The sequence below is a fragment of the Solanum stenotomum genome, chromosome 1 (assembly GCF_019186545.1).
Source record: "Solanum stenotomum isolate F172 chromosome 1, ASM1918654v1, whole genome shotgun sequence".
Taxonomy (NCBI): Eukaryota; Viridiplantae; Streptophyta; class Magnoliopsida; order Solanales; family Solanaceae; genus Solanum; species Solanum stenotomum.
Genome location: NC_064282.1, coordinates 17,658,470 through 17,686,378, shown reverse-complemented (window position 1 = coordinate 17,686,378; position 27,909 = coordinate 17,658,470). Strand labels below are relative to the sequence as shown.

The 27,909-nt window shown below is 36.7% G+C and overlaps 1 protein-coding gene across 2 annotated transcripts; it reads left to right on the top strand.

Annotated features, from left to right (window-relative positions):
• LOC125844787 (uncharacterized) lies at window positions 1-27,737 on the top strand. Of its 2 annotated transcripts, none has more exons than XM_049524131.1 (51): window positions 1-229; window positions 5,921-6,218; window positions 6,369-6,594; window positions 6,694-7,033; window positions 7,139-7,252; window positions 7,642-7,770; window positions 7,851-8,042; window positions 8,131-8,325; window positions 9,691-9,828; window positions 9,979-10,075; window positions 10,178-10,433; window positions 10,935-11,038; window positions 12,233-12,327; window positions 12,399-12,638; window positions 12,826-13,029; window positions 13,123-13,204; window positions 13,305-13,372; window positions 13,741-13,886; window positions 14,051-14,159; window positions 14,250-14,396; window positions 14,497-14,544; window positions 14,657-14,785; window positions 14,862-15,101; window positions 15,184-15,315; window positions 15,396-15,481; window positions 15,579-15,684; window positions 15,802-15,897; window positions 16,032-16,184; window positions 18,545-18,727; window positions 18,811-19,040; window positions 19,156-19,288; window positions 19,482-19,607; window positions 19,825-19,869; window positions 20,252-20,329; window positions 20,414-20,530; window positions 21,880-22,006; window positions 22,081-22,181; window positions 22,292-22,429; window positions 23,328-23,411; window positions 23,695-23,841; window positions 23,926-24,051; window positions 24,141-24,188; window positions 24,272-24,418; window positions 24,497-24,558; window positions 24,820-24,973; window positions 25,082-25,273; window positions 25,355-25,459; window positions 25,607-25,741; window positions 25,969-26,205; window positions 27,266-27,367; window positions 27,449-27,737. In XM_049524131.1, the coding sequence occupies exons 1-51, from the start codon at window positions 131-133 to the stop codon at window positions 27,593-27,595; spliced, it is 7,233 nt and encodes a 2,410-aa protein (XP_049380088.1). In that variant the 5' UTR covers window positions 1-130; the 3' UTR covers window positions 27,596-27,737. The 2 variants fall into 2 exon arrangements, with proteins under 2 accessions (XP_049380088.1, XP_049380080.1); XM_049524123.1 differs by having other exon boundaries at window positions 9,979-10,098; window positions 10,177-10,433.
• Window positions 27,738-27,909: the final 172 nt, after the last annotated feature.

Here is a 27,909-nt window from a genome sequence, read left to right as displayed (position 1 = left end):
ATTGCTCTCACCTTCATATTTTCTCTCTTCCCGATCGTTCAGCAAATCTCTCGCTCTCTCAGTCTCCCCCCGCTCTCTTGCTTTCTCTGCTCGTTGAAAAACCCTAGCGTTAACTTCTGCTCTCTTCGCGATGATTCCTTTCGGCTCCGCTGCTTCTACTCAGATTCGGTTTTTGTTCCAGAGTTTGAACGGTTCCAATTCTGACACTGTTTTCCATGAGCTCCGTCAGGTATAGTAAACCCTCCTTACCCCAATTCCGTTATATACGTATCTACAGTCGAGTCTTGATTGTTTCTTGCACAGATTGGAATAATCTTGGAAAGAACGATTTTCAAGATTATGTAGTTGTTATTAATTGCACTTCTTGAGTAATGGCTTCTGTTTCAAATACCCAAAATTGTTTCTTTGTTTATTCGTCACTGCTATTAGTAAAAGATGTTTAATTGGAATTTACATATAATACGCAAGATTGGAATCAATCTTGCTGTAACTTATTGTTTGGTTATGTTTGTACGAGTGTAGGGGGGGGATTAGTTTGTTAATTAGAAGGCACAATCTTCATGGTGATTGGTTGATGTAGTTACACTGAATTGCCCTTCTCTGTAATGGTTTTTTGTTTCAAATATCCAGTGGGGCTTCATGCAGCCCTTTTTTTTTTTTTTATGAATATAATCTATCAAAAAATTCTATAAATTGTAGCTAGTGGTTGCCTAGGTCGGTGTGTTGTAACTTAAAGTGAATTAACCCTTCAGATGCTCTCTTCCCCTGGCTGGTTAGGTTGTATGGGGATTTATTTATGGGGTAGGAACTTGATTAAGATAAGGAATGATTGATAGAATCAACATTTCATAGAAGAATGGTTTAGTCTATAAAATCCTTTCATACTTGCACATGTGGCTGAATATATAAAGAAGTTTAAACACTTAAAATACTTTTAATAATTTTACACTAGCGGATGATGTGCATAATCCAGATATAGTAATCTGTGTTTGTGAGTATACATGCATTTACCAGAAATTTCACGGTTGTTTCTATATGTTTGCGCTGGGGTAGTGATTTAACAAGTAGTTACAAGAACAATGACTGTCAAGGTTGTGTAGTTGCTTAAATTGCCCTTCTTGATTTGTGGGTTTTGCTCCAAATATCTAAAATTGGAATTTTCATTTGCAAATACTGCAAGTAAATTTATGCTGAGGAATACAAAAAGTTACAAGTTTTTTTTTAAAAAATAATACAGCAAGTAAATTACTTAATTGAACTTCATGTATTTTATGCATCAGATGAGAGAGAAGTGAGAACCATAGAAAACACTATCTGTAATTGCCTTGAGTTGCCCTTCTTGAGTAAATGTGGTTTTGCTTTTACTATCCATATTTTGATTTCGATCGTGAAAATTGATGTCAAAATTTACGTAATTTGAGTACATGTAGCATAACAATTTGACCATTTTTTGTGAATTGCGTGTGAGAGAACTGTTGGTGATTTCTAGTATGTGGTTGTGCAAAATTGTCCTTTTTGAGTAATAGTTTTTCCGCAAGGTATTCATTAATATTTTAATTGGATTATTTGTAATTTTGTTTTAGGGGAAATAAAAGTACCTTTATAATAAGGGTTGCATACATTTTACACATCTGGTGCAAGATAGTTGTTGGTGATTAAATAGCATGAAATTTGGTTATTGGGTAAAAGGATTTCTAAAATTTTGGTAACTTTTTGTAGTTTCAATGGAGATGTAGATGCATTTGACCACCATGAATGGTTCTTTTGCTGCTAAATCTAGAATTGATGGGGATAGTATGGGTAACAGACGTGACATCCTTTTGGTTTGGGTAATTAGATTGAGGATTTGTATTATAAAGAACAAGAAATAAGGATTCAAAATGTTCTTGCCTATCCAGAAAAGAAGATTCAAACTTTTTATAGCATAAATGAATAGTGGATTCCTTTACCCTTATTAAGTGATATTATTCATTAGGATCACTGTAGTTCGTATATAGGATATAAATATGAAGATTCAATTCCCAATTGTGCTTTCCCCCCTACATTTTATTTTTTGATTGGTGGAGTCAAAGATTAATTTGTTTCCTGATTTTAAATATGGCGTGTCAGTGCATTCTTCTTCCCTCTTGGGTAATAAGAGGGGGAAATCAAGTAGAAGTTAAGTACTAAATCTGGACACTTGTCTTAGAATGATTCTTATATAATCGTACAATACTCAATAAAGAGAAATATAACTTTTGAAATGGGAGATGCCTTGGTAGAAAAATTGTTAAATTGTCTGTTTTTGGATGTATCAATCAATTTTTTTTTTTGTCTTTCTTGGATGAGGTTCGGTTGACTCACTTACCATATACCATGCATCATGTTGTGGTATTATTGTTGCCCTAAATTATTAGAGCTGTTCTGTGTTGTCACAACAAGCTTGAGGTGCTTATGCTCAGAAGTTGGATGCAATATAGGCTAAATGTTTCCTCAATGCTTTGAATAAGGATCAAGATACTGAGGTGCACACTTGAGCCCTGAAGTTCTTATAATTCAGACTGGTGACTAGTCTTGTTAAGCGGTGCTACTGTGCTGACATGAAGCTACTAAAGCATGTGCTTCATGCTCGTTGAGTGTCTTGAAGAGGGTGGCAATTAATGACCATATCGTTGGCGAGGAGAAGTATTAACTGTCAATATAAAATGTTCATGTTCAGATAGATGTGTTAAAAAGTATGCCAGAGATTATCAATAAGAAATTATAAATATATAGTATAAGAAAATTAGTAACTGAATTTGAAGTTTTTAACAAACAATCAAAACAAGATCTTCGCATCTGAATCAAATTTTTAAACGGATTTGAATTTGATTGGTCTGATTTTACTCCATATATTTCACTTAGTTGCATTTTCTCTGTCTGTCTTTTCATTTTTTTTGGGGGGGGGGGGGGNGGGGGGATTGCATTACATTTATGTCTTTTATCCAATAATGCGCTTGTTTTAATTGTACCTTGCGCTTAAATTTCTAGCAGATCTTAGCCTCTTCTAAGCTTTTTTCCTTCAACAACGCTTGGTCAGTTGTCACTCTATCCTTTTTGTTTAAGACCCAAGCAGTGTATATGTATGATGTGAAACCTTTTATAGATGACTCTTACATAATGGTGTTTTTTGGGATGTAAAGATGGTGAAATTTCCGAAAGTTAAACAAGATATTATACCTTCTCTATGAGAAGAGTAGAGGGGCGGGCCTATTATCCACCGAGTTTAGAAGGCTGTGATTGGTCCAAAGGGCGGGTCACAGACGGATTTCTTGGTTAAAAAAAATAATATTATACCTTCTCTATAGCTGATGTTCTTACCTGTACGTTATCTTCATTTTGCTCTGGATTATACCATTTGATGAAGAATATAGCTCCATGAGCAAAACTGAACATTCTTCTTTCCTGATAGCCTGATAGGTTTTAAGCTGATAGCCTGATACTTTTATACATGGTTTATAAAAGCCTACAGAAGTAATACATAAAGTAGTGAGGTTATTTGGAAGATACCTCATAATTTCTCACTTGGTATGCTGTTATATTTGGAAAATGCATCATAATTTCCACCTCGAATGAATATTTGCCTAATACACTGCATTTCAAAATCTGAGTCAACACTGTTCATCTTAAGGTGGGTTTTGGTTGTATGCTTTTTTCTTAGATTTTACTAGAAGTTTTTCCAAAATGTGTCTCAAGTTTTTTTTTTCCTTTCAAGAAGTTTCTCCAAAAAAGTTTATAATGTCAAAGACGGTCTTTTTCAAAAAATTTCAATAAAATCTTCTTCCGTTAAAAGAACTACATCTATATCCAAACACAGACTTTTTGCTCAAACATTTTCCCCAAAGTATGTTTTAAAATCCTTTTTTTGAAGTGGTTCAAACGACTCTTATGAGAACTGTGTATTGCATTCTTTCCGGAATGCCTATTAAGTGAATGCATTGCAGTTTTGATTAGGTTGCATCAATAATAGCATCAGTGTTCTCTGTAAAAGCAAAAACTGCAAGGAAGGTAAGGTTCGTGGATGTTGAAGTGGAAAACATGACTGAAGTGGACAGTATATTAAATATTTAAATAGCAAGCATATATTAGTAATATAATATTCAAACTGCAATTTAAATAACTAATCAACATCCAACATACAATAATGCCTACATTAATTCAATTCCTCAAAGTTGAGATGAAAGAACTACAACTTTTCAGTGGAATCACTTCGGGCATCATTGTTTGTAGCTCACGCTTCCCTAAGTGTACTGCGAAGAAATGATAGGTGTTAATAACATTGAGTTTGCAACATAGTAATGAATTAAGTCAGACATAAGCCAAATATTTTGAGCTGCTTCAAATATGAAACTGACAACTGACAGACCCATTCAGTCTAAGGTAATAGCAATTTGCCAACCCTCTTACGTGTTATCTGTATTAGATTAACTTCCGAATTGTGAATCACACCGGAATTTCCACATGCAGATGTGCAGTTGATTTTCCAATTGCTTTACTGGGAAAATGCAAGTTGTCTTTGAAACTATGCTGCCGATATTTCAGTTTGAAATTGTCTTGTTCTCTCCTCAGCACTATATTGCTTCAAGTGTTTTATATTTTTGTTCTTTTTTTCTAAAGATAAGAATAACCCTTTAGTGTTGAAATTCCTGTTAAAATAAGCCTTTATTGTTGAAATCTCCATTACTGCTACAGAGTTGTTCTCGAAATGGTCTACCTTGATTTTGTCACTTGATGTCGTTTTGCCTTTTTTTTTTTTGATAGAGTGAAGATTATGTGATTCTTTTGGACATAATCTATTACGGAACCAGGCTGTTTCATTTATCTTTCATTCCCAAATTTATAAGATGCAAATTATTGCTGACACTCTTCAATTACTGCTTTTCTCTCGGAAGTTTTTCCTCTCTCTTCTCAACGCTACTGTAATCAATAAGCATATAAGGTCAGGAAAAGGTATTAAGCTAGCAATTGAGATTGCATCTTGGTTTCTCTTCACCTTCTATGGCATACTACTAAGATCGACCGGGATGTCAAGTTCCATCTGTTACTCTAGAGCAAAGAGGGTAGGGCAGGAGAAATAGATTTTCTTAAGAGAGAATTCCCAAGTATATCTGATCTTCTATTTTATTTTCCCCAACCATCATTGAACTGAGCGTCTGGACCTAACCTCGAAGTGTTGTTCAAATATAAATGCTGAAGTTCTGGTGGCTCAATTTTTTCCTTGGCTTTGGAGCATTTGTTTTGGTAATCTACTATTTTTTATAGTGGAAGCGCTTTCCTTTTTCTCGCCATGATCCTCCGTCTTTGTTGGGGAAGTATGTTGTTGATATTTAACTGGTATCTATTTTTGTTATTGCATGAAAAGCATGATGAATTTTGACTGGTATTGCAACTTACTAAAATGATGCTTATAGTTATAAAAATTTGGGATACATAATTGGGAAGCCAACAAGCATTAGGCTCCTACTTCTGTTTTGCATTTGTAGGAGTCAAATTTTTATTGTTACTTTATTTTTATAAATGGCTTTAGTTGATCTTTTGGAATGTTTAGTTTATTTAATCCTGTAATTGACCATATAGTGTTATTTTAGAAGTTATAACTTTCCAATTTAGGGATGTTATTAGTGTTAGTTATTTTTTCCCAATTGTTAAGTCGATTCTGCACGGTTTTAATGCTCTGCGCTAAAACTTGAGATTGTTTGTGGGAATTGCAATCCTCAGTTATCTTTGAGTTAAATGAAAAACATTATCTTTAGGATATAAGTAGGTAATATTGTTGCAAACAGAGACTGTTTTGATATGTTGCAACTAGATGGTTATCTATATTTGTTAGTCCCTGGGAAAAATATTAAAATAGCACCTCTATCCTCTCACTTTGTTTTCTTTGACATTTTTCTCCTTACAGTATCTGGCATATGGAGTTGAAGGGAGCATATTGCTGCTTCGGACCTGCATCGATCATCTGAATGTTTATGGGAAAGACTCGAAGAACACACAGCTGGATCCTGCATTTGCTTCCATTTTCAGATGCATCTTGGACAAGCCAAATTTGAGCACTGTTTTTTCTGAATCCCTCAAGGACACTGCAATCAGTGAGGAGTTTTTAGTGAATCTATCAAATGCTTTCCACTTGGCAATATCTGAAAAAATTGGAGTTGGCCTTGCATTGTCAGACTCAGAAAATGTTGATGTCAAGAAATGTGGTAAGCCCATCTTTTTCCTACAAATGCTGTCAATAGTACTTGGGTCCTGATTTAAGTTTTTATGTGGTGGAAGAAAGGAGGTAAAAGAATGTGTGTTAAGTTGCTGTATTTCCTTTATCCAGATGTGTTTTTGTTACTTGTATTTTGCAGGAACCAACTATTGCATGGGCCAGATTGCAGAGTTACGTTCCACCAACTCTTCTTTAGATGATGCCAAGCAAATTCAGAATGTTCTTTTGTTTCTGAATCAATCTGAAGGCCTCTCTAAGCATGTAGACTTGTTTGTGCATTTGCTATCACTCGTCCAGTCAAAAGAAGCCCAGTTCATTTTAACTCCATTGCTATCTGACGAACTTCATGAAGCTAATTTTTTGAGGTATTATTATTTTAATTTAGTTGTGGTTCTTTTATGTCTTTTGTCTAGAAACTTATGTATTACTGTAAACATGACACGACCTTGTCTTTTTTGTGGCAGGAACTTAGATTTCTTAAATGACGACGGTGAAGATGATTTTGATGTTCTTTTGGCAGATATGGAGAAAGAAATGAGTATAGCAGACATAATGAAGGAATTGGGTTATGGATGCACTGCTTCTATCTTGCAATGCAAAGAAATGTTATCCTTATTTTTGCCGCTGACTGAAGTGACTGTTGCTAGGATACTTGGTATGGTTGTACGTACCCGTTCAGGCATTGAGGATAACCTTAACATGTTCTCAACGTTCCGTACTGCTCTTGGTAGCATCTCTGCAGCTGATCCATCACCATTGAGTTCCTGGAATGCCGACGTCCTTATTGATGCAATTAAGCAACTTGTGAGTTCCATCAACTTAAATGTTTACTAGTTAGTATTTATTGATTGCAGTTATAGCTTGATGACAAGGAACCCATTTACCAACTTTCCACCTCTTTGTGTGCAGGCTCCTGGACTTAACTGGGTAACTGTTTTAGATAACCTAGATCATGAGGGTTTCTATATTCCCGACGGGGCAGCCTTTTCCTTTTTGATGTCCATTTACAAACATGCCTGTCAGGTACCTCCCTTCTTCCCTCTGTACAATGCATGCATCTATGAGGCTATCCACTTTTCACCTTTTTAGTGTCTTGAAAAGTAGGGAACATGCAAGAAAGAAAAATTTGTAGACTCGCAACAGGGGGATTTGCACTTATTTCATATAATAATGGAACATGCATTTTAATTCAGTTACTCCATTTCCCCGTATCTAAGTAGGATAATTTGTTCTGCTAAATTTTTCTTTGGAACTTACAGTTCTGTTTGTGTTATTCGATGTGTTCATTTCTTTCCCTCTTGTTCTTGTTAAAGGATGCTCTTTCAATGGACCACTTACATTGTACCATGGTCAACAAAAAATAAAATTTTCCTCCTTGACATATTTTTGTTGTATATCATGCCGGACTGTAGGATCCTTTTCCTCTTGGAACTATTTGTGGTTCTATCTGGAAGAATGCTGAGGGTCAGCTTTCCTTACTCAAGTATGCTGTGTCAGTGCCTCCTGAAGTATTTACCTTCGCACATTCTAAGAGGCAACTGGTATGATGCTTTTAACATTTAGCTTATCTACAACCTCATATCTTTTATGATTGGTCTGAAAAGATGCTGTGTTGGAGCAGGATTGCGCTGATGCGGTGAATGACCATAAAATCCAAAATGGACATGCAAATCACGCATGGTTGTGTCTTGACCTTCTCGAAGTTCTTTGCCAGCTGGCTGAGATAGGTTATGCAAGCTCTGTGCGATCCATCCTGGAGCACCCTCTGAAGCACTGTCCAGAAGTCTTGCTTCATGGGATGGCCCACATTAATGTACCGTGCTTGGACAGTGATTATGAGTCTTTCCCTTTTCTTAGTTTATCATCTTTATTAATAAAAATGCCTTTGAATCTTTTTGTAGACTGCATATAATCTCCTCCAGCATGAAGTTGCCGCTGCTGCTTTTCCTGTTATGCTAAAAAATGCTGCTGCTAGGGGTATGATTCTTCATTTGTGGCATGTTAATACTAGCATCTTGTGTTGGGGTCTTGTAGAAGCATTGGACGTTGATCTGGACAACATGCACACAGTTTTGGATGCCTGTCAAGAGCTTAAGGTTGGATTATTTCCCAAATTCAAGTATTTAACAGTGATGCAGAAGATTGATACCATTAGTATGTTATTTGAAATGATCCGTTGTTGTATTCAGTTCTGAACATTTTGACTTGAGTATGTTATTTGAAATGATTGGCTGTTACATGCATCATTCATATAGCAGTCTATTTGTAATATAGTATTGAATGTCTTTTTGCATAGTTATCTGTTGCAGTCAGTAAGAGATAAAGCAATGCAAAGTGAGTTGTCATCACTTAGTGGATGCAGTGATGCACTTCACAGACAATGAAGCACAAGTGATTCCACAGAGAAGCGGTTGATTTCTTTGATTATCAATGTAGAAGATGAAAAAGTGAAAGAGAAAAAGAAGGGAAAAACATTGGGCTATTTAGAATATTAAATTTTGTCTCCACATATGCTTCAGCGTTCTCTTTGTTGTCCCTATCTTCTCTGTCTTCTCGATTTTTTATGCCTATTCTAGAACCACCTGTATTTCTTAATTACTTCTGATATTCTCTTTTTTTTCTCTTTCAAAGAAATGGCTCTCTTTTATATTTTATCCAAGTCTTATTTATTCTCGATCTTCTTTTCTTCTTTTCTTGTTCTTTTTTTTAGTACAGTCAAATATGAAATCAAGTGTTGCAGATAGTTTCCTTTTTGGTTGTTTAGACGAAAACGGAAAAATGTTTTGTGATTGAAGTTTTTGTTTGATGGTCTTGTGAAATTATATTAGTGTTTACTTTAGGGAGGTGGGTTGATAACGTCATTACTGTATATTGGATGCTAAATTAGTAATTTTAGTGCGCTTTGATTATTAGTTATATGTAGTGAATCCATATATGTAAGTGATATCTTACAGGAAACAGCGTGCTTCATGTCCACTAAGTATGGGTTTCGTTTCTCACTCATCACTTTAGCCTGTGGATCTTATCGCTTTTTTGCACTTTATGCTTTAAGAAACCCTGGTTGCACTTTAAATATATTCTGGATGATTCTAGTATGCCAGGTCCTTAACCCAAAAAAGATTCTAGTATGCCAGGTCCTTAACCCAAAAAAAAGAAAAGTTCCTAGTGTGGCAGGTGTAATGGCTAAATAATATTTGTAAGTTTGTTGTTTAAAGAAATAGAAGTATGTTTTTGTTTCATAGTTAATTCTTCTAGTTTTGTTATTATATATTATTTATTTGAGGAATGGGTAGAATTACGACCTTCCGTTCTTTTTTGCTTATTCGAGGAATTTCTTGTACTGTACCAGTGGTTGATTGGAATATATATTGATCTCTTCATGTACCTCTTCCCCTGTTTTGCATATCCTACCCTTGGTCATACTTCCAGTATGTGAACTCATTATTTTTTGTGTGTTGCAGATTCTATCATCAGTACTAGATAGGATACCTTTTGCTTTCGGCATCAGACTTGCTGCCCTTGCTTCCCGCAAAGAACTCTTGGATTTAGAGAAATGGTTGAGCAATAACTTAAACACATATAAAGATACCTTCTATGAGGTTTGTTTTATCCACAAATTTTAAATTCAAAAGGTTCTATATTGTTGCTGTTCTTAACATTTAGTTAGCGTTGTCACTGTTCACAATGTTGGAGAAAATTTTACTCTTCCGTGTGTTAAGTGTTGTGCTGAACTCTATATGTATTTGCAGGCATGCCTAAAGTTCTTGAGGGAAATACATCTCGCTGCCCTAGATGATGCTTCCAACCATTTTGATCCCCCCAGTGCTCTTTTGACTATTTATTCAGAAACTTCTTCTACCTTTTTAAAGGTCTACTTTTGAGATTGATTAGTTTTAGACAACATGCAAAATTTCATGTTTGCTCATCTTTGAATCTTTGTTGGGCAGGTCCTTAAGTCTCATTCTGGCTTAGTTTCTTCCCGCCACTTATCTGAGGAGCTGGACAAGTTGCACATAACATACATGGATGCTAATTCAAGGCTTAAAAGTGTTGGTGGTGCTGATTCATCCACTTCTGATGGTGGTGGTTCTGATGCTATTGAAGCAGAAGCAAATGTATACTTCCATCAAATGTTCTCTGGTCAGCTGAGTAATGATGCAACAGTTCAAATGCTTGCTCGTTTCAAAGAATCAACTGAAAAGAGGTCAGTTTTGCAAAAATCCAGTTGTATTATTTTTAAATGGCCTGCACTGGGGAAGTTGGTCATGCATATGCTTTTCACTTCTCTGCTTCTTTAGTGTAGACAGAGTTGCAGTTGCTTTTCCGTTGGCATTGTGCTCTTTATGCTCTAAAAAGCCCATGTGGCTGTTACTTAATACTTGTCATTCTTCAATATATTATGAAAGGTGGCATGTGATTATTGTTGGGTGAAGTGAAAATTCATATATTTCCCTCATTTTTCTCTATAGTTTGGTATGCTCAAAATATTGAGAGTTCCCATCCTAAACACAGATTCATATTTTATTAATATTGATATTTTGCAGAAAAAAAGTAAGATTTGGTTATATCAATTTAGTTTTTTTCAAGTTGGCATTGGAAACTGATGAAATGGCTCAAGTTATTCCACTGAGTTGTTCTAGTCTACAATCATGATTATTAGTACTTTTCCATTTTAAGAGATATTGAATTGAGTTGAAATTTGTAGGGAGCAAGCAATTTTCGAGTGCATGATCGGTAATCTGTTTGAAGAATACAAATTTCTCTCCAAGTACCCAGACAGGCAGCTTAAAATTGCAGCTGTTCTATTTGGTTAGTTTCTCAGTGTTGATTTTTTAAGTTCTCCAATTTTCGGTTGGATTGCAATAAACTCTGCTCGACTTTAAGGTGCTTTTCTTGAGTTTTCAAGTGTTCTTGTTACCTATACACCATACACTTTTTTTTGATCTTTTAAAAAATATAAATCTGTTTCGGTTGTTTAATTAAATATGAAAAGTCACATTCCCCAAGTAACTTCTTGAAGATGTTAGTTGTGCCCTTTATGCCTTTTGAGGTGTTATCTTTGTTTTCTAGTTTGCACCCAGTATCCTTTTCCTTCAGTTTTAAGGTATTGACTAATGATGGTGTTGGGCATTTGTGGCCCAATGGGCTCTATTGCAGCTAATAGCAGCAATAAGAGGTCATTTTAACTGCATTTGCAAGAGGAGGATTAGAAAAACAATCGGATTATTTAACTGTTGGAATTGAATATCCATGGTCAATTCTTCATATGATCTACCTTGGCAAAGCACAAAGGTCTGGGGGTTATTTATCAAGAGAAGACGCTTGCCAGTTCTGATGGCTTGTTCATCAGAGTGTAGTTAGGTTTGACTTGGTTCTCTGTGGGATTATACACGAGATGAAAAGCACTGACTAAGGTCACGTAAAATATGTTGCTACTCTTATTTGGCTACCTAATTAGATGTTACACTTATTAAGTCTTAAGTCGTCTAGACTCTAGACATCACATAATGAAACAAAGAGCTGATAGCATCTCAGATGAAATGTTGGGAACATCTTAATATGGAGGCAATACTCATTTTAACTTGACACAAGAGTAGCTTTGACTTTGATTTGACAATGTGGATTCTCTGCTCACATACAAATTCTCGCTCTAGATTATTTTAAAATGAACTATACGATATTTTTCTTCTTTGATTGCTGTTGAAAAGTGTACTTTTGTTGAAACTTTTATCTTTCTACAGTAACTTTGTGATTGATCTAAAACAGATGATTTATTGGGGGTCAAGCCAAGGGTCCGTTGTAATTTTTATAAAAGAACTACATGATTTTGTTCTCTTTTATATGCCGTTGAAATAATTGGGATTCTAGATGCTGGCCTCAAGAAAATAGCTTTAAAAATTTAGTACAACAACATACCCAGTGTAGTCACACGAGTGGTGGTCGGGGAATTATCTTTCGTAGTTTTGTTATAATTCTTGTTGTGGTGTGTATTTGATTTTGCAGGGTCACTTATTAAGAATCAGCTGGTAACTCATCTTGCACTTGGTATTGCCTTGCGAGCTGTCTTGGATGCATTGCGCAAGCCTGCTGATTCAAAGGTTTATTTCAGTGATTGCACTTCGTAAATGTTATTTCTGGTTCATATTATTGATAGCCCCTCTGCATGCAGATGTTTGTTTTTGGGATTTTGGCACTTGAACAGTTCGTTGATCGTCTGATTGAATGGCCCCAATACTGCAACCATATCTTGCAAATATCTCATCTCCGAGTAGCTAATTCAGAGCTTGTTGCATTCATTGAACGGGCACTTGCTAGGATATCACTGACACATTCTGAGTCAGAGGTAGGCCACAGTCCTGCTGTTGATCAATTCCATGGTCCTATCCCATCTTCCCCAATGAATTCCGAGGTAAGTTATTATTCTGGTCTGATTATTATTCGTTTTGAAAGAGATTTTAGAAAAAAACATTTTGCCGAATGGATAAGGTTTAGTGCTTTGTTTTGTAAGTGTTGTTTCAGAGAGTAGTTTTATCATTTTTGACTATCCTGGGCTAATCAAATAGTTGCTGGCCTTTCAATTTTTTTTCTTTCCTCAGGGTCAAACATTTCAAGTGGTTGGACAGAGTGGTTTGCAGCAAAGTATGCAAGGACCCTCTTCAAGCCAGCTTCCTCTGAGGCAACAAAGCTCCATAGAGGAGAGGAAACCCTCTGCTGCTCTCTCTGGCTACTTGAAGCCAGCTTTATCACCTGCAGTGCAACCTGCCACAGTTCCTTCAAGTGATAATGCTGGCATTCATAAGGTATACAATGAGCTTGCTTGATGCGTCTTTGGCCATATTATGATTAGTCTATTGCAGGTTATGAAGTGTGACTCTTTTCTTGTTGAATTGTAGCCACAAGGTCCAAGCAGTACTTCAGCAGTACTGACATCTTCTCCTGGTTTTCTTCGCCCATCTAGAGCCATTACCTCAGGAAGTAATGCTTGGCCTATCATAGACTCTTTTTTTTTATTTTTTTCTTCCCTGCTGTCGTTGTAGACAGAGGCGCTGATGGATGTGACACTGTTCTGTTATAGGGTTTGGTTCTGCACTGAATATTGAAACACTTGTTGCAGCTGCAGAGAGAAGAGAAACACCCATAGAGGTATTCTTGTTTATTATCCATTTGGTGAGACTACATGTTTTCTAGCGTCAGTTTCCTGCACCAACATGCTTTAAATGAGATAACTCCATGTTATTGCATCAAAATATATGTGCTCTATTGTGAGCATCCGTATTAATTGGTTGCTGGATATACTATTTTTGTTTTCTATTTTGCTCAAGACACACACGACATTGTGCAACAGAATTAATGACTTCTTCCTTGCAACACATCATGAATTTTGGTAGTTGTGTCTAGATGTATCGGCAAGTCTTTTGGATTACAGATGGCATGGTTAAGCTGAAGGGACTCAGCTAGGTCCTTGTAATATCGTCTGTCAATTTTTAAGTGAAGTATCATTATTTTCACAGGCTCCTGCATCAGAAATACAGGATAAGATTTCATTTATTATCAATAACTTATCTGCGGCAAATATTGAGGCTAAAGCAAAAGAGTTCACTGAAATTTTGAAAGAGCAGTACTACCCCTGGTTTGCTCAGTATATGGTGATGAAAAGGTTAGTTTTACATTATAGTTGTTGTGTTTACTATATTTCTTTTTCGATGAAGAAAGATCATTATAGGGGGGATGGCTTTATTATTTTGTTATTTGAATTTGCACTTTCTTTCCCTTCCCCCTAACTTTGATTGCTCCTTTATGCCATTGCTTATTCATTGACAGAGCAAGCATTGAACCAAATTTTCATGACTTGTACCTGAAGTTCTTAGATAAAGCCAATTCAAAATCTCTGTTCAAGGAGATTGTCCAAGCAACCTACGAGAACTGCAAGGTCTTACAGCTACAGCTCATTACTTGGTCACTGCTGTTGACCTGAAAGTGATATTCATTTGCTTCATATCTGGTTTCGGTTTTCTTTCAGGTTCTTTTAGGGTCAGAGTTGATAAAGTCAAGTTCAGAAGAGCGTTCTTTGCTGAAAAACCTTGGAAGCTGGCTAGGCAAAATCACAATTGGAAAGAATCATGTCTTGAGGGCGCGGGAGATTGATCCGAAGTCTTTGATTATTGAGGTTTTTTGCTTGTTAATGAATATCGTTCTTTTTCAGTTCAAATTGTGGAATTGGTGCATCTTAATCTCACGATAATCTGTTTATTCTCTTTCTTATGCAGGCATATGAAAAAGGTTTGATGATTGCAGTTATTCCTTTCACATCGAAGGTTGGTCTTACTTGACTTATCTTTTTGTAACCCCCTCCCCCTACCCACTCCCCCTCTTCTTAACGGCTTCTTTGGATTTTTGATGACATGGAGTTTGCGTTGTGAGCTGCAGATTCTGGAACCATGCCAAAGCAGTCTAGCATACCAACCACCTAACCCATGGACCATGGGCATTCTTGAATTACTTGCTGAGATTTATGCAATGCCAAATCTTAAAATGAACCTCAAGTTTGACATTGAGGTTTGCGTTTTACTTGTGGTTTGTGACCTTTCTGTTCTGTAATTGAAGAAGTATTACCTATTTATTCGCTTTTCAGGTCCTGTTCAAAAATCTTGGTGTGGATCTAAAAGAGGTAGTTCCAAGTTCTCTTCTTAAAGACCGAGTGAGAGAAGTGGAAGGAAATCCCGACTTCTCAAACAAGGATGCTGGTGGATCTTCCCAACCACAGATGGTGGCTGATGCCAAATCTGGCATTATATCTTCACTAAACCAGGTTGAACTGCCACTTGAGGTTACCAGTCCTCATCCTAGTGGCCCTTCACGAATTTTAACTCAGGTTTGGGCTTTATTTGGGTTGTCATGTCAGAATGGCTTTTATGATAATTGAGTTTCCTGAACTGATTATGTGGTGGATTCAGTATGCTGCTCCGCTTCATCTTCCATCTGCTCCAATGACGGAGGATGAGAAGCTTGCAGCGCTTGGCCTGTCTGATCAGCTTCCTTCTGCTCAAGGTCTTTTACAAGGGCAATCACCATTCTCTGTTAGTCAGGTTTGTTGGCAGTGTTAGTGTTTTACTTATTTGACAATTTTTTTTGGAGATGGTTCTAACTTATAATTGTTCTCTTATAGCTTCCTGCAACTGCATCCAATATAGAGCAGCAAGTTGTTGTCAATCCTAAGCTTCATGCTCTGGGCCTGCAGTTGCATTTTCAGAGGTTCAAAACTGTAATAGCAGTTGTTGCCCCCTTGGGGGTTGGTTCATTACTTACGATTGTATTGTAATCCTCTATCATGTTTGATACCTTTCTGCAGTGTACTTCCTATTGCTATGGATAGAGCTATCAAAGAGATAGTGTCCAGCATTGTGCAGCGCAGTGTTTCTATAGCAACTCAGACTACAAAGGAACTTGTTTTGAAGGTTTTTTCTTCTGAGACACCTCTTACATAAATTTTGACACCCCTTCGAAAAAGAAAGCAAAAAAAGAAACAGAAAAGGTCAATTGTTTTGTTACCTGATTATGATGACACATGACAGGACTATGCCATGGAATCGGATGAGACCCGGATACGTAATGCTGCACATTTGATGGTCGCCAGCCTGTCTGGAAGCCTTGCTCATGTGACATGCAAGGTAGAGGAATACATTTTTACCATTCTCAGTGTCTGATTTAAACATCAGATCTTTCTGATGATATCTTGATACTGCCAAATTTCCTAATTTTTTTTCTTTTTATTGGGTACAATTGTGAATTCCTTTTGTTTTAGGAACCTTTACGTGGTTCAATATCAGGCCAGCTTCGTAATTTACTTCAGGGATTGACCATTGCAAGTGACCTCCTTGAACAAGCTCTTCAGCTTGTTACTAATGACAATCTCGATCTTGGCTGTGCCATGATTGAACAAGCAGCTACAGAGAAGGTATGTTTCTCAATCTGCCTCGTGTTACGTCTTTTGATGGCCAAATGCCATTCAGGACTCTGCATTCTTTGTCTTGTTAGGTGGTCTTTATTGTCCAATGATTGTTTGCCTCATGTCATTTGACTTCCGTTGCTTTCTTTTCCGGATACAGTGTCTCACAGATTGGGCTGGTAGGTGATGTTAGTTGTTGATTGTTCCATTTAAAAAACATGGGATCGAAACTCAGTGGTTTTACCTTTCACCACTTAAATATTAGGCTTTTGTTAGTGCCCATGTTTGAACAGAAATGTGCCTATACCATACATCATGTTCTACGCTCTCACCACTTGACCAAAGCCCCGGGGGCACTTCTTCCACCTTTCCTTTACCTTCTAATTTCATTAGTTGTGGTTGTTGAATTTGGTAAGGATGAATCCCTTGTGTGATAATGATGATTAAGCAGAATACATTTAGAGATTGTATTGGGGCAGGGTAAATTTTTTTTTTGGGGGTGGTATGCACGGAACCTAATTTTGGAAAAAAATATGTTGTGTGGTGGGAGCAGGGGTGTTGGTTATTAAGTGCGTTTCAAGCTAACCATTCAATTTTGCATTACAGGTCAGCCAGTTCTGTTCTTTGACTTTTGAGTCTCTCGGCTTTATCTTTAATATGAATCATGTCTGTGAAAAAATAAGAGGGTATGTGAGTGGTTCTGGTTGTTGGAAAAATTGATAGAAAGGATAAAGCTTCACGTGATCGATACAACTCTTTCGATGGAAAAGAAAAAAGATGCTTCCAAGCCCATCAGAAGCATTGATGTGATTTTGTTTATTTTTTTCTTCCATTAAAATTTCTGCAACTAGATCTGAAAGATCAGGATGTTGTGGACTTGCTACTTGCTATTGAGGATCCAATGTTAATTTTTAATGCATGTTTAGATTGCAATTAAATGAAAAAGCTTAAAAAGAGAATGCTGGATTCTAAGAAAAAATGGAAAAAAGAGAACAGAATAGGGTGGGGCTGGTTGTAAAATGGTAAGGTTGGATAAGGCTTGGATGGTTTCGTGCACACATCTATACGTGAACTATTTTTTATCGCACATACTTGGCAGCTGTAGTGATCTTAGCAAGACTAAGCTGTAATGTGGATCACAAATTTTTCTTTGGAAAGCACGCTGGAAGTGCTCTTAAGCCCAAGAGTTGGGGCAAGCACTGGTACTTCGTGTAGCTTATGCAGGCCTCTACTGAAGATGGCAATATGTTGAGTTCTGCGCCTTGGCAGAAATTAACTTTAGATTAGATTCATTTGTAAGGTACATAGGCTCGATCCTTTTTTCCCTTGTTTTTAATAGGTATGTCAATGCGCTCTATATTGAAAATGGTGGCGCCAAACAAGTTTTTAGCTGGTAAAGTGATGGATTAATTGATGCTCAAACTTTATGAAAAAATATGTTGGTGACTAGTGAGTTGGAACCTTATAGACACTACCTCCTATGAACGCATGCCAGTGTTCAGAGTGCGAGGATTGACACATCTAATTTCGGTGTGGATTCAAGCATCAATTTAAATCTTTTGATATCTAATTTAGATATTTATAATGCAGAGTCTTAAACACAAATGTATTTCTTTGCTAGCCTTTTGGTGCAATATGGTCTTTGTAAATGTCAATTACATGTTAGATATTTGGGGCTTTCACACTTTGTAACTTTTACTGCAGTGTCTTAATGCTGTTATGCCATTTATGGGAATATCATCACGTATTAAAAATAGATATTGAAGAACTTGATAAGTATTAAAAATTAATTTTTTTAATAGTTAAAATAATATAGGAAATATTTAGTGACACGGTAGGAAATTGGGATGATAGTGCCAACCCAAGTTGGGATATTGGACTAATCATTATACCCGAGCCAGAATCTTAAATTTGTATCTTTGCATGAATCAGAAATCTAAAATTGTTTTTGAGGTGATACATTGTTTTAACTTTTCATAATTAAAGTGAATATTATGATTTTGCAACCCATATTATTGTTGATTATGATTGTATTCATGTTCCGCTTGCTTGTCTTTATTCGTTTCTTCAATTTTGAGCCATCACTTTATAGAGTTCATGGTTTAATTGTGCTTTGCACTTAAATCTCATGAAACTTGGTCACTTGTGCCTTTTTCATCATTGGATTGGATGTTAGACTATTTTGTGTCATGGATTTATCATGGAACTTGCTATTGTCTTTGTCTACCGTATTCTTCTAAGTGCAGCAAGTATAATCTGTATAGCCCATATATTTACAGTGCTATAATTCTCTTGAGTATGAAAATCTGATTGTACTTCTGCAGGGTCTAAGTTCACTTACCCTCTCTGTCTGGATAATGCATTTGCAGGCTATACAGACTATTGATGGAGAAATAGCTCAACAGCTGGCCATAAGGAGGAAACAGAGAGAGGGCCCTGGTGCCTCATTCTTTGATGCAAGCCCTTATACACAAGGTCATATGGGTGGGTTACCAGAAGCTCTTCGCCCTAAACCTGGCCGCTTATCCCATTCTCAGCAACGCGTTTATGAGGTGCTTGTTTCCTGTTGCTTCTTCTGTAAGAGGGTTGGCTGATTAACGTGGACACATTAACTCACCTCCGACTTGTCTCACAGGATTTCGTCCGCTTACCTTGGCAAAATCAATCAAGCCAAAGCTCAAATGCTGTGACTGCTGTTCCTTCAACTTCTTCCAGCAGTGTTGGTGTCTCCAGGGCGTATATGTCAGGAACTGGACAAATGAACTCCAACCTTTACTCGTCTGGCCTTATGAATGCAGTAATAACTGCTGTTCCGCAGCCATTGGAAATATCAGAAGAGATAGATACTTCATCTCAACTTAATAGGTCTTTTCCCTTTTCTTGTTGATGGTCTCTTCATTACTTGTCTCTTAGATACTCTTCCACAACTGACATGGTGATTTTGGATTTCTTGTTCCTATCCTCCTGTCGGTTTTATCAGTGCTTCCTCTCCCCATCTTGGGATAGGTGATAGTGTCACTTCTAGCAGTTTTGAAACGGAGGCTACTGTTGAACCATTCACATCGGTCTCAGCTCCTGAATCGCATCCAGTGGAACCATCCAGTCTTGCAAAGGTTGGTTATGGCTTTTTCCCTTTGTATGCCGTATGCTCATGTTCTTTTCCTGTGTATTGGAATGAAAAGCCCCCTAGTTTAGAGGAATGGATATTGAGGATTCAGTGAAACACTCTAGATTGGGGTTAGTGGTTCTAGTTGTGTATATGCATTTTGGCGATTAAACCACCTCTGTTTAAATTATTTCTTACAGGAATCGGGAGCTTCCTTACAGCCATCAAATGCAACAGCTACCTCTGAACGTGTTGGAAATAGTATCTCTGAGCCGTTGCTGACTACTGGTGATGCGTTGGATAAGTACCAGATTATCTCTGAAAAGGTTTGAGACCCATTTTTCTGTTCTTAATCTGTTTCATGTTTCTAGAAATCAAACCCCCTGTGTTGATGGCTGAGGTGTGTTGCTTTCCCTACAAATTCTTGAAAACTATTGTCAGTTCTTGGTATAATTCCATCTGATTGTTTCCTGCAGATATGTTCTCATATTTGTTTCATGCCAATGTACTGTAGCTAATATATCTTGTTTGGTACTTGTACAGCTTGAAAACCTGGTGAGTGAAGAAGCTGAAGAGGCAGAAATTCAGGTATCCTCCTCAGACATTGTTTTGTGAAGAAACCTTGAATGCTGTTACATTGGGTGATTTTGCACTTACTACCCCTGTGTTCTGTACGTTAGAAGTATTCTCGGCCAAAAACTTGTTGTACTTATTTCATATGTTCATCTGGTTCGAGCCTTATGCCAAGCGAACTTGGAGAAGGTTAGAGGGGTGGGAGCATCATCCTGAGTTTCAAAGGCTGCAGTTGGTCCTAGGGTTTGTTCCATAAATTGAATCCCTATAGTTGGAGCTCAGATTTTTTTTTTCATGAACTGTAAACATGGCCTAGCACAGCCTTTGTGCTGCACATGTAATATTGTTATCATTCTCAAATAATAGAACTCTCACATGTTCACATGTTTGTTTGCAGGCACTTATTGCTGAAGTTCCGGTAATCATCCTCAAATGTATTAGTAGAGATGAGGCCGCCTTGGCAGTTGCCCAGAAGGTTAATCTTCTTCTGAATTGTATGGAAATAATCTCTAGATCATCATGATTTCATTTCTAAAGTTAAAAGTGTTCTTTTCTGCAGGCTTTCAAGGGATTGTATGAGAATGCTACAAATAGTGCACATGTTGGTGCCCATCTTGCTATTCTGTCTTCAATCCGTGATGTTAGCAAGCTTTTTGTTAAGGAGCTAACTAGTTGGGTACGGATCTGACCCCAAGCTTCTTTGTATTTTTTGTATTTATTTATTTATTTTAGTCTCCTCAGTATGTTTGGTTTGATAATTAAGAGTGTCCTTTCTCCTCTTTGTATGCAATTTGAATGCTTGCAGTCTAGTAATTACCCTATTTCTGCTGTGCTGTGTTTACTTGGTATAACAATGTCATCTAGTTTTGATCGTTGGAATCTAATGGTAGTTTAAAAATGAAGTTTTAGAATATGTTCTTTATTACTTTGAAAAGTTCCTTCTGCAAGCAACTCCTAGTAATTTGGAAACTCAAAGATTTGAATGTCTTCTTTGTTTCTTCTGGAAGTAATCATCTCCTTTTAGAAGTTGTAGCCACGTTTAGTTGAATGGTTCACCAGGAAAAGAAAAGTATATTCAAATGAGTTCTGCTTCTGGATAGTGATCCATAAGTTTTTTTTTTTTGACACCAAGAATAGGAGGTTTCAACTCTAATTGTTTTCTTTTGTGGTGGCTTCTAACTGCTGCCATGGGTTGTGGGAGTAGAAGTTGGGTCCTTTAAGCACCTTTTTGATGCTTGTAAGGTTTCCAACTTAGCACCTCTCTCTGGGGTGGCAGTTTTTATTGAATAGAACTGTTACTTGTCTCAAAAAAAAGTTGGGTTCTTTAAATTTATTAAGTTCTATTATATGTTTGAAAGTGCATTACAATAAAATATGAAAGTCTGCATGACGCATCAAAATATTCTGGTTCTTACCCTACAAAATTGTTGGAAGTTGGAGTACGACAGACAGTGATGGCAATAAGCTAGGCAGGTTGATTTAATTTCTTGAAAGTATGAGGTTTCTGAAGTATGTCAAATGTTGGGTGCAGCCCTTGAAAAGTGAACTTCGTTAATGCATTATATGTGTGAACTTCTCTTTAAAATGAGTTGTAAATTTATGAGATCAATACTTGCTACAATATCATGTTCCACAGTGGAAAGAATAACTATGAATCATTTTCCTCAACTTGTCATGTGATAGTGTTATGCTTGATATCACTGCAGACTTAGCAAATTTGTGGCATAATGGAAGGAAATGTTCCATATAGGTGATAACCACTAGTCGAGGATATGCTTTTGGACTTGTTATATTATTATTGATAATATACTTTTATTTAGTATGATAATGATGAAATGACCTTAAATGAAGAACTGGGGATTCATATAGCCGGCCCAACTTGTTTGAGACTGGCGCATAGTTGTTGTTTGTTATGCCATAGTGTTAATATTGGCCGACCCTTCCATTAAATGAATATGCAGATAAAATTGATTGTTTGGAAGTTGACCTTTTTCATCACTACGTTTGATTACTAATTTTTGGCAGGTTATTTACTCTGATGAGGAGAGGAAGTTCAACAAAGACATTACAGTTGGTTTGATTCGTAGTGAACTGCTAAACCTTGCCGAGTATAATGTGCACATGGCTAAATTACTTGATGCTGGCAGAAACAGTATGTAACTTGTCTTTCAATTCATGTTCAATTGAGTGTATAAAACACTAATTCTTTTTTTGTCTGACATGCAGAGTCTGCTACTGAATTTGCTGTATCGCTAATTCAAACACTGGTGATAAGTGATTCTAGAGTCATGTCCGAGCTACAGAACCTTGTTGATGCACTTGCTAAGGTACCCGTCCTTTATCTTCTCTTTTTGCCTTACCTTTTTTACTCCCGTCTTTTTCTTTTTTCTGCTCTGGTAAAGAGGTAGGTCATTACCTATATTTTATCATGGTGCAGATTGCAGCCAGACCAGGTTCTCCCGAGTCTTTACAACAACTTGTTGAGATTGCTAAGAACCCTGGTGCTAATGCTGCTGCGCTGTCTAGTGTATCTTTTGGGAAGGAGGATAGCAACAAGCAATCTAGAGACAAAAAGGTTTTTTAAATCCCTCCTTTGATAATATTGATCGTGCAATATTGAGTTGTGTACCCGCTGACTAATCATAGAAGATTACATTGGTCAGAAAATTGACAGCTTTTGTACTTGTTAGAAAATGAACAGATCATTTTATTTGTTTGTGTCTTCAAACAAATAATCTAAGTGTGCCCACTGGCCCTCGAGGATTTTTCAGTTATCAAAAATATTATGATGAATAGTAGTGAAACTTACACCAACAACCTGTGCATGCCACGTGCCATATTAAATTGTGTGTACCGTTTCATTTAAAAGATTAAATTATTATAGAAGAACACTTTATTTACTTCACTATTTCTATAATATATAAAAATTTGCTTTTGTGTCTTTCTAGTTTGAGATCTTGCTAAACTTCTATCTGCTAAGGAAAGAAAACTCTCCAGTAGAGAACTTTAAACAACCCCATAAAACAATATTTTGGTTACCTATATTTGCAGAACACATTCATAAGGTGGTGTAAGGCCCTTTTTTCCCTTCAATCTCGAGAAGCTTTTGTATGATTTTGCATCTATTTATGTAATTTTTGTATCTGTTTTAATTTCCCATCTGATTTGGAATCATGTTGTCAGTGGTTAGTATATGCTGTATATTAACAATATAATGTGCTAATATGTATTTTTTGAAGTATATTACTGGGATATATGTCAAAAAAGGAAAATTACTAGGGTAGTCAATATTAGGACTTACCATAGTTAAATTGTTGAGTGAGGTCAGTTAAATGATTGTAGCAAATGGTTCAACCAACCTTTTGAACTCACCATTAGACCTGGATGAGTTGTACCCTACGATTTAAAAGTAAAAAAAGGCATGTCCACCTCTACTTTACATGCGTTTTGATTTTACGTCAATATTTGAACAGATTGCCGTGACTGCTACTGGTACCAGAGAAGATTATGGAGTTTCTGAATGTATTGAACCAGATTCTGCAAGTTTCCGCGAGCAGGTATTGCCTTTTATGTAATGTGTTTTGTGGCTTTTGCCCAATTGGTCAAGACTTCAATATAGTTAAAATTGGAAAGAAGAAATTGTTAAAGGTTCCAGCAACTTTAATTTTTTGTTCAATGCTGCTGTCCTTTTAGAAGTTTAAGTAATTTTATAGATAATCTTAGCACTAAGCAGTCGTTTGGTTGGGGAACAAGTTATCTCGGGATTAATTATAAAGAGGTGGATTTCATCTTTTCTTCTCAGTCTCTTTCTTAAAGCTGTTGGATCATTGACATATGTAGGTCTCTATGTTGTTTGCTGAGTGGTACCGTATTTGTGAAATTCCTGGGGCGAATGATGCAACTCATGCTCATTATATCTTGCAATTAAACCAGAGTGGCCTATTAAAAGGCGATGAAACTTCAGAGCGTTTTTTCCGCAGACTCACGGTGATTTTTACCTATTCCATTAGTCAAACTCTACTGATCAAATGTTTAAGCTTTTATTGCAAGCTAAGTACTTTGATAATTCAGGAACTTTCTGTTTCACATTGTCTTTCGTCTGAGGTCATGACTTCCACAACTCAGTCTCACCAAGCACAACCACTATCATTCCTTGCAATCGATATCTATGCCAAATTAGTGTTCTCAATTTTGAAGGTTGGTATATTTTTCTGAAGAACTTTCTACTGTCCTCCCGTAGATTAGAATAGGAGTTGTTGCCTGATTTCTATGTGTCTTCTTTCTAGTTTTATCCTGTGGATCAAGGATCTAGTAAATTATTGCTGCTGCCAAAGGTATGTGAATGATCTATAACTTCTTCTTGGGTACTGCTTCTTATCTGGTCTCTTGACTTATTGCACTTCTCTTTCTTTGACAGGTTCTCGCTGTCACTGTAAGATTCATCCAGAGGGACGCTGATGAAAAGAAGATGATCTTTAATCCTAGACCATATTTTAGGCTTTTCATTAATTGGTTAGTGGATCTCAGTTCCCTGGACCCTGTTTTTGATGGTGCAAATTTTCAGGTAATTTTTTTTTTTTTTTTGTATATGTTCATGACTAGATCTTCAGTTACAAAACTGATCTCCACTGGGGCCTTTCAGGTTTTAACAGCTTTAGCCAATGCTTTCCATGCTCTTCAGCCCCTCAAAGTTCCAGGATTCAGGTACATTGTTTCTGGTATGGTAGAGTAACAATGTTAAGTATTGCTGCATATTCAAGACAGATAATTGTAATATACTGTACTGATAGTTCTCTCCAGATATGATAGGTATCTAATTTAGTTTGGACATTTATTTTGTTATACTAAAGATAGTACAGTGTGTTGTAATATGATTAGTTATTGGGATTTTTCTTTGTTGTGTAATCTACACTAAGGTACATTTTTGTGCTTGTCTGAGTGACTAACTTAATGAGTTGCTTTCAGCTTTGCATGGCTTGAACTTGTAAGTCACCGAAGTTTTATGCCTAAACTACTTGCTGGAAATGCTCAGAAGGGGTGGCCTTACTTTCAACGACTATTGGTGGATCTCTTCCAGTTTATGGAGCCCTTTCTGAGGAATGCTGAGCTAGGAGAACCGGTTGGTTTTGAATTTTTTTGTGTTGTTTTGTTCTTTGTGTCGTGTGTTGTTGCTTAAAACCTGGATATCAATTTATGTAATTTATGTTCTTTCTTTTTCACCTTCTAGGTTCAGTTTCTGTATAAAGGGACTCTCAGGGTTTTGTTGGTTCTCCTCCATGATTTTCCGGAGTTCCTCTGTGACTACCATTTCAGCTTCTGTGATGTTATCCCTCCAAGCTGCATACAGATGCGAAATATAATTTTAAGTGCATTTCCTCGCAACATGAGGCTTCCTGATCCATCAACTCCCAACTTAAAGGTAATTTGTTTTGTGAATCTTATTCACATTTTTCTTTACTGTTGTCAAGTTTGACAATGAACTCTTTTTTGGTGTCTATAGATTGATCTACTCGCAGAGATTAGTCAATCCCCTCGCATTCTTTCTGAAGTTGATGCAGCTCTTAAATCAAAGCAGATGAAGGGTGATGTAGATGAATACCTGAAGGTAATCCTAACATAATCAAAATCTTGTTTCTTTGCTGTACACAGCATGTGTATAGGTTCGGGGTGAGAGGACTGGGAGAATGAATTACACTATAGTATGGCTTTTCCTGTCTGCTCATCTTGTTTATACTGTCCTGAATGATTGCAGACAAGGCAACAGGGGTCTCCATTTTTGAGTGAATTGAAGCAGAAGTTACTGCTCTCTCCAAGTGAAGCCGCCAAGGCTGGAACGCGCTACAATGTACCCCTGATCAACTCCCTTGTACTCTATGTTGGAATGCAGGTAAAATCTTGATTCAACTGCTTTCTTCCCTTGTCCTTACTCGTGGAAAATTTTGTGTGCTAGTGAAATCAAAATGAGTGCTGTCATTGCATTTTAATTTATTCCAGGTTTGTATGATCTTATCATCCGCTTTTGTAAAGCTTTTCCTCTTCTGTAATTGCGTTGCATGTTTTTCTTTGGTTCATTTTCATTACCCTGTATTTATTAGATTTGGTGGGTTGCTGTAGGCTATCCAGCAGCTGCAGGCAAAAACTCCTCATGCTCAGTCGATGCCCAGTAGTGTTCCATTTGCAGTATTCTTGGTTGGTGCTGCTCTAGATGTATTCCAGACTTTGATAATGGACTTGGACACCGAGGGGCGTTACTTGTTTTTAAACGCAGTCGCTAACCAATTGCGATACCCAAATAATCACACACATTACTTCTCCTTTATTCTGCTCTACCTATTTGCGGAATCAAATCAGGTGCTCAAGTGCTTTCATTTAGATTTCCAATTTATATATGTTGTTGTCACTTGTTGATTTTTTTTTTCTTTTAATGGCTTCAATGATGATGTTCCATCTTTTGATTAGGTGGTCCTCTATATGTATTAATACACCCGTGTCAAGTGCTCAAGTGTTTTCAATTAGTTTTCCGATTTATATTTGTGGTTGTCACTTGTTGATTTTTTTTTTTTTTTTTGCTCTCAATTGTTTCAATGATGATGTTCATCTTTGATTAGGTGGTCCTCTATATGTATTTATGCAATCGTGTCAATTACTCTTTCTGTCTCCCTCCCGTTTTATATGGCAAGGTTTGGATTAAGAGGGATAAAGTGTTTATATATGTACACACAAACTCTCCCCCTCCCCCTCCCCCTCTCCTTTTCTCATGGGATGGAGGTTTCAAAGTAAGAAGGCCAAAAACATTTTTGTGTGATTTTTGACATACATTTTTCATGTTTTTCAAATGAAATTACATATTTGAGAACTGAAAGTGATAGGCTACAACAGTTTAATTAATGAAAATATTCAAAAGAATATTTAAAAAAATTGTGGTTATAGAAAGTGTATTTGATTCCCTAAATAGTACAAGCATCACATAAATCTCTCTCTCTCTCACATACACACACACACAGAGGAGGGCGGAGGCACATGCATCTGCATATAGCTGCAGAGCTGAATGGATGCAAAACTGAAAGACCATTTACCTGAGATCCCCTAACATCAAAGAGATCACTCCCCCTTTCCCTAAAAAACGAGGAAAGCTTGCTCCTCTTGTTTCGCTTTTTTGTCATTAGCATGCATTATTACATTCCAAGTGAATGCGTCCCAGGATATGTTTGATTTGGTTGCATTCCCCCTCTATTGACCTTATCCTTATTTTACGTAACTGAGTGATTATTTTCTGCAATGCTGAATGAGTACTTGCTATAATTTTATTTATATTTATAATTATGAATTATGTGAAGACGGGTTAGACATTTGATTTGCTTAGTTATGTTTTGGATTGTTATAAGTTACTAATTTTACTGTAAATGGGCAGGAGATGATCCAAGAACAGATAACCAGGGTCCTATTAGAACGCCTGATTGTAAATCGACCTCATCCATGGGGTCTTCTGATCACATTCATTGAGCTGATAAAGGTATTTTGTGTATATTTATGCTGATGCAATCTTCATTCCATTTAGTGTCTTCTCAACTCAGTATTTCTTCTTGTTCAACAGAATCCAAGGTACAATTTTTGGAGTCGACCATTTACAAGATGTGCCCCAGAGATTGAGAAGCTGTTTGAATCCGTCTCAAGATCATGTGGTGGCCCTAAACCTGTGGATGAGAACGTGGTGTCAGGTGGAATATCTGATATCCATTAGATAAATTTTGTTGCCTGGTAGTTAGTACTTCTAGATTTGTAGTTTGCTGAATCTCTTTTTTCTGACCTGTTCATTGGTCGGCATAAATAATTTGAATGCTGTTGTACTGAAATAATGTGATGCTATTGTTAGTCTCGATGAATATTTGACATAAACTTTTATTTTGATTCTGCCTTTTCATTTAGCTATATGCTTTTGAGAAGGTTTTACTGGTTGATTATACTCTTTTTTGTTAACTGGTGGATTATATTTGTTAGCTATAAAATTTCAGTTAGCTATATGCTGCACATTTTGTCCCATGAATTTTGGTGAGA